Source organism: Mus caroli, chromosome 6, assembly GCF_900094665.2.
Source record: "Mus caroli chromosome 6, CAROLI_EIJ_v1.1, whole genome shotgun sequence".
Classification (NCBI taxonomy): domain Eukaryota; kingdom Metazoa; phylum Chordata; class Mammalia; order Rodentia; family Muridae; genus Mus; species Mus caroli.
The window spans coordinates 29,621,032-29,627,345 of NC_034575.1; the positions used below are offsets into that span (position 1 = coordinate 29,621,032).

At 40.4% G+C, this 6,314-nt stretch overlaps 1 protein-coding gene and 1 long non-coding RNA gene across 8 annotated transcripts in view; one reads left to right on the top strand and one right to left on the bottom strand.

Annotated features, from left to right (window-relative positions):
• The window catches only part of Agbl3 (ATP/GTP binding protein like 3), an 83,237-nt gene that overhangs the window by 57,615 nt on the left and 19,308 nt on the right, over positions 1-6,314 (top strand). For 4 of the 7 annotated variants that reach the window (XM_021164428.2, XM_021164429.2, XM_021164430.2 and 1 more), the window contains exon 17: positions 1,239-1,423. The exons of the other annotated variants lie outside the window; for them this stretch is intronic. In XM_021164428.2, coding sequence (XP_021020087.1) covers positions 1,239-1,423 — 185 coding nt within the window. The remainder of the gene's footprint in view (positions 1-1,238; positions 1,424-6,314) is intronic. 7 annotated transcript variants of the gene reach the window in all.
• LOC110295982 overlaps positions 3,243-6,314 on the bottom strand; it is a 23,219-nt gene continuing 20,147 nt past the window's right edge. Inside the window, exon 3 of the long non-coding RNA XR_002378145.2 lies at positions 3,243-3,584. This is a non-coding gene — a long non-coding RNA (uncharacterized LOC110295982). The remainder of the gene's footprint in view (positions 3,585-6,314) is intronic.

Here is a 6,314-nt window from a genome sequence, read left to right on the forward strand (position 1 = left end):
GCTACTATAAATAAGGCTGCTAGGAACATAGTGGAGCATGTGTCCTTCTTACCAGTTGGAACATCTTCTGGATATATGCCCAGGAGAGGTATTGCAGGATCCTCCGGTAGTATTATGTCCAATTTTCTGAGGAACCGCCAGACTGATTTCCAGAGTGGTTGTACAAGCTTGCAACCCCACCAACAATGGAGTAGTGTTCCTCTTTCTCCTCGCCAGCATCTGCTGTCACCTGAATTTTTGTCCTTGATGGATGATGCTTTAAAATCTTAACTAAAGCCTTTTATTTCTGTGTTTATCATTGAATTATCTGATTTCTCACACGTTCATTAGCACTGTAGGATGAATGCAGAGCAACCACATAGTTTACTACAGTCTTGCCCGTATTTATGGCCTATTGGTCAAACAGGGATGCCAGGGATTACATAGACCAGCTTGGAATCTTTCTCTGAACTGGCAACTACTGTATCTCTATTTCCTTTGACCAATTTTCCTATTCATAGGAATAATGATATCAACTACTGTCTGGACAGTGGCTTAAGTAATCACAGATAAGCATCTGAGAACTCACTGAATTTGCAAAACTATGTAATTTCACTGCAGGAAGTGCTGGAGTGCCTTTTCTTCCTTCCTTGCCTTCTTTCCTAGGAACCTGGTTTCTGTTCAACAACTACAAAAAAGGATCTGTTAGATGTGTATTCTCTTACTCCAGAAGCCTAGGGAATTGGTTACATAACTGATAATATGACAGGCATTGTTGGAAATAGCTATACTTGGACCTAGAGTTGGTCACTGTAAGATAAGCTATCCTATGGAAAGTAATCAAATGATAAATGGCAAGATAAGGAAGGATGGGGCTAACACGAGGCCTCAGTGGTTAAAGCACTCTGTTCCTTCAGAGGGCCTGCTCAGCTGGCATGTGTGCACATAAACTCATGCAGACACAGATACAGACACTTTAATAACAACAAAAATGTAAAAGATAATAGGAAAAACACTGGGATTAGAAGATAGGAATTAGAAGTATTACAATACTTGATGCTGTGTAATCATTAGAAAATTGCTTAACCTTTATGATCATCTTTTGAAAAATGGGACTAGTCCTAGCTATTCTGACTATATCACAGCTGATGAGAGGTTAACGATTACATACTAAGGCATAATATGCAAGTAGAAAACAGAACTGCAATACTCTTATGTAAATATGTGACACTGAGATGACAATACTCAATTTCTTTCAGCTCCCAGCGTATGATTAAGAGTCTTAACAAAGACCATAGGACATATATTTTAGAAACTTATAAGAATCCAATCCAGGAAGTTCAGTCCAGAGGAATCAATATATATGAAAGTTGTTTCAAAATGGTGAAATGTCCTATGAACAAAAGACCTTCAAATTGGATTGAGAAGACAAGAATACCAACAGGTTTTTTTAAATTATAATTGCTTAACATTTTAATAAGTAGAAAGATCCTTTACATTATATCATCATAATTAATGTCATCCGATCTGAGTTATGGGAACTATATTAGTGAATAGGGGATTAATAACCATTGCCCCCCTACTGCTGAAAAGTACTTACCTTATTTTATCTCTGAATGACTGAGACACATTTAAAAATCCCTTGGTGTAATATAGTCTTGAAAAAATGTAATGGCATTATCTGAGATAGCTCTCTTAGCACTACTCTACAACCAAGGAACTTTTCCTTAATACTTTGACCATATTCTGGTCGTTTCTACTTCTCAAACATGGGACTTTTTTAGTTGTAAGCAACCTTTTATTTTGTGTCTCTAATGTGGCCCAAAACCGATTGCACACCACTGTAGGCCATAGTTGTTGCCTTGAGATGGTCTATCCTGAATGGCCCCTTGCAGAAGGCTAAATTCTGTAAGGGTCTAATTCTGATTCATCACAGTAACCAATTGATCTAAGTTGTAGAAAGTAAAGCTAAAGCCAAGTTCACCTTAATTCTTTTACTTGAATAGATCTAAAAATTGTGCCAAATGAAAAGCCAGGCATAAAATAGAAAATGCTATATGACTGCACATATATAAAAGCAAGGTTAACTGGAGAGGAAAAAGAACAAATACAGTTGTTCCCTAGAGCTGTGTCGGAACCTGGATGTATCCTAGGAATCCATTGGAGTGTTCTTTTCTGTATCCTGATTGTGGTGATGATTTCACAAGTCTTGAAAACTGTTGGAATGTCGTGGTCTAAGGCCGGGGCAAATAGCTGAAGAAAAGCATCTGTTGAGACAGGCAAGACTGAGGATGGAGCTGCAATGCTGCCCCCACACACTATATTGGAAGTGTCTTTTAGATGTTGAAGTTGAGCTACTGAATAGGTTGCTGATTACTAGTATGGAGTTCAGAAAAAAGGAACTGGACTTAGAATACATTTGGAAGTTTTGAAAATATAGATCATGGTTTACAGTATAGCTCTGGAAGGAAAGCATTTATAAGGAAGTGAGTGTGCAATAGAGACAGAAATGACAAAGGGCCAAATCTCCAAGAATCCCCACAGTGATGGGTCAGGAAAAGAACCACAGCAGACCTTGAGCCCTGTGGGTAGGAGGGAAACCCAGAGAATATACAATTCCAAAAGACAAGCAAGGATGTGTCAAGTAGGAGAGAATGATCAGCTGAGTCTGAGACTTCTGTGGCTCAACTGAAATGGACTGACCTGAATTTTATGACAGGGGAAGCTCAGAGGATCTTGAAAAGAGAAATTTCAGTAGAATGCTAGAGGCACCAATGCAACTGAATTGTGTCTAAGGAGAGGAGAGGAAAGCTGGAGGCCCACTGCAAAGCCTGACAGTCTGAGTTCAGCCTCTAGAACTTACCTAAAAATAGAAGAAGACTGACCCACAAAGTTTCCTCTGTTCTCATGTGTGCATGCCCTTCTCCATACACACTGTACATGATAATAATTTAATCTCATTTAGGAACTAAAAGGATTGTTTTCTCTAGTTTTCCTGAGCTAAGATCCTCGTCTTTCCTTAACTACTTTTTATTTTATAAACAAATGTCCTATAGAATCTTGGTGACATTAAAAGTTCTGCAATTTCCCCTTTCTCCAAAACATGTCAGTTTCAGCAGGAGCTAATCTCTTCTTTTTTGTTCTGCATTCCCTTTGAAAAACCATGTCTTCATTATTGCTCTATTTCTTACAAGAAGAAAGTTTGTCCCTTCCCATTATTGAACTTACCAAGAAGAAAATATGTGGATTGTGTCATAAGTTAAAGAACAGCTCAGTCAGACTTTAGTTCTGGAAGTGTTTTTATTTACTGATGAGAGATAGTACAAAAATGAACTCTGCTTACCAACGCAGAGTGGAGACGTAAATTCAGGACAAATCCTGGCAACTGTTTTATGTCTCAGTCTTCTTTTTGGGGCCTGACCAGTGTAAATACTGTATTCCTGAACTCCCCGCTCTTCTGCTTTTCCAAGCCACCAGCTCTGGAGATAACTCATGGCACCCAGACGTCATTTCCTTCTTGGAATATGTTCCACATCCACAGATGTTCTACTTGCACTCTGTAACTACTTCCAATGACATTGATATATCTTAAATATTGGTGAGACCTAAGCAGCAAAAAGAAAACAATGGATTGAACAGTGGGTTGAAGAAAGAGTTTCTTTTTCTGTTTTCTCTCCATTGGAGAATACTGAAGTTTTTTAAAAAGGAAGGCCACAAGAATGTGCCCACAAATGCCAATAGCTTATCCTTGCCCTAAGCCCTCATGCCCATGAGTTCGAGTACATTTGTAGACTGTTCCTGAAGTTCCTTTTTTTTTTATTAATAATCATGTTGCTTTTTAAACTCCATTTGCTCTTAGTGGAAGTTCCATTTGGTCTATCTACACTATAAGTAACAGAAATGCAATGGAGTTGTATCTCATGGGAACCCATATTCACTACTGTTTTCTTTTGGTAGACAAGTTTCTCCTTCATCTTCTCAGTGGGAGGCTATACAGGAAGTAATCAGATGCCTGTAGTCACATTATATGAGACTGGAAGTCAGAATCTGGGAAAGTAAACTAGCAGAGCTGAGGAGACAGGGAACCATGGCTGACCCAGTTCCAAACTTGGGGGTATAATGTGCACACCAGCTCTTGTAACCACATATAAATCCCTAGCACATTCCATTCCTTTTAGTTTCATTGCCTGAACACCAACCAAATTGTTAGCAGTTAATACCGTTAGAACTTTTTGTTTCTCTAACTCAGCTGAGGCTAACAACTCTAATCCTAGATGGATTTAGCTGGCCTTCTCTGTCCACGACCTAGATTAAAGAGTACTTCACTCTTAATAGATGACTTTAATTCACATTTCACAGCCACATGAATGTGCACACACATCCAAGAGGTGATCTGGCAAAATGTCCTCAACTTCTACAACTCTTGCATTAAATAAAAGTACTTCATATCAATCATCCTTCTTGTTTCAGAAAAAATGAATGTTTTTTATTATTTTATTTATATTCTAAATGTAACCCCCTTCCTGGCTCCTCTCTATGAGTTCTTCACCCCATTCCCCCCTCCATTTGCTTCTGAGAGAGTACTCCCCCACCCACCCACCCACCCCTACCCCATCCTGCTGGCATCACCCTTCCCTGGGGCCTTACATTTCTACAGGATTAAGTGCATCCTTTCCTCCTGAGGCCAGACAAGGCAGTCCTCTGCTACATATGTATCGAGGGGCTATAGACCAGTCCACATGTGCTATGGACCAGCCCTCCTATACTCTTTGGTTGGTGGCTTAGTCTCTGGGAACTCTGAGGGGTTCAGATTAGTTGATACTGTTGTTCTTCCTATGGGGTTGCAATCCCCTTCAGCTCCTTCAGTCCTTTACCTAACTCTTCCATAGGCATTCCTGGACTCAGTCCAATGGTTGCCTGTAAGTATCTGCATCAGTCTCAGTCAGCTGCTGATAGAGCCTCCTAGAGGACAGCCATGCTTGGCTCCTGTCTGCCAGCACAGCACCATATCAGTAACAGTGTCAGGTTTGGTGCCTGTGAATAGAATGGATCCCAAGTTGGGCCAGTCTCTGGGTGGCCTTCCCTTCAGGCTCTGTTCCTTTTTTGTCCCTGCATTTCCTTTAGACAAGAACAATTCTGGGTCAAGAAATTTGAAGATGGGTGTGTGGCCTCATGCCTCAAATGGGAGCCATGTCTATCTGCTGGACATGAAGTCTTTAGGGTCCATCTCCTCAATGTTGGGCATTTTGGCTAAGGTCATCCCCATTGGGTCCTGGGAGACTCTCATATCCCTGGTGTCTGGGACTTTTTAGAGGTTTCCTCTGCCTCCCACCCCCTACCCCATACTGCTGCATATTTCTATTCATTCTGCTGGCCTCTGGGCTTCTCTCCTGTCTCCTCCCATACATGATTCTGCCCCGCTTTTCCCTCCCCTTTTCCTCTACCATCTAATTCCCTTCCTCTTTCTGCCTCCCATGATTATTTTGTTCCCTCTTCTAAATGGGATTGGAGTATCCATACTTGGGCCTTCCTTCTTGTTAAGCTTCACATAGTCTGTGAATTGTATCATGGATATTCTGAACTTTTTGGCTAATATTCACTTATCAGTAAGTATATACCATGTATGTCCTTTTGGTCTGGGTTACCTCACTCAGGATACCATGTATGTCCTTTGGGGTCTGGGTTACCTCACTCAGGATTGTATTTTCTAGTTCCATCCATTTGCCTATAAAATTTATGATATCCTTGTTTTTAATAGCTGAGTAGTAATCCATTGTGTAAATGAACCACATTTTCTGTATCCATTAATTGTTTGAGTGACATCTGGGTTGTTTCTAGTTTCTGGCTATTACAAATAAGGCTGCTATGAACATAGTGGAGCACATGTCCTTGTGATATGGTGGAGCATCTTATCGGTATATGCCCAGGAGTGGTATAGCTGAGTCTTCAGGTTGATCTATTTCCAATTTTCTGAGGAACGGCCAGACTCCTCATTGCTGGCGGGATTGCAAACTGGAACAACCTCTCTGGAAATCAATCTGGCAGTTCCTCAGAAAATTAGGAAAATTAATTGAAGTTAATTTTCCAGGATCACTCTGATCCTGTGCTCAGCAATTTCCTCAGTGGCATAGTTTTAGTGACTACTTCTTATCTTCCTCAAAATCTGATCAATAAACAACACCCTCACATCATCTTGTGTGTACATCTCAACCTACTACAGTCTGGCTTAGTGTCAGAATAACATGAAATAATTATATCCATCATTCCTTAACATACTGGTTCGTTCTCTCGTTTTCTCTCTCTCTCTCTCTCTCTCTCTCTCTCTCTCTCTCTCT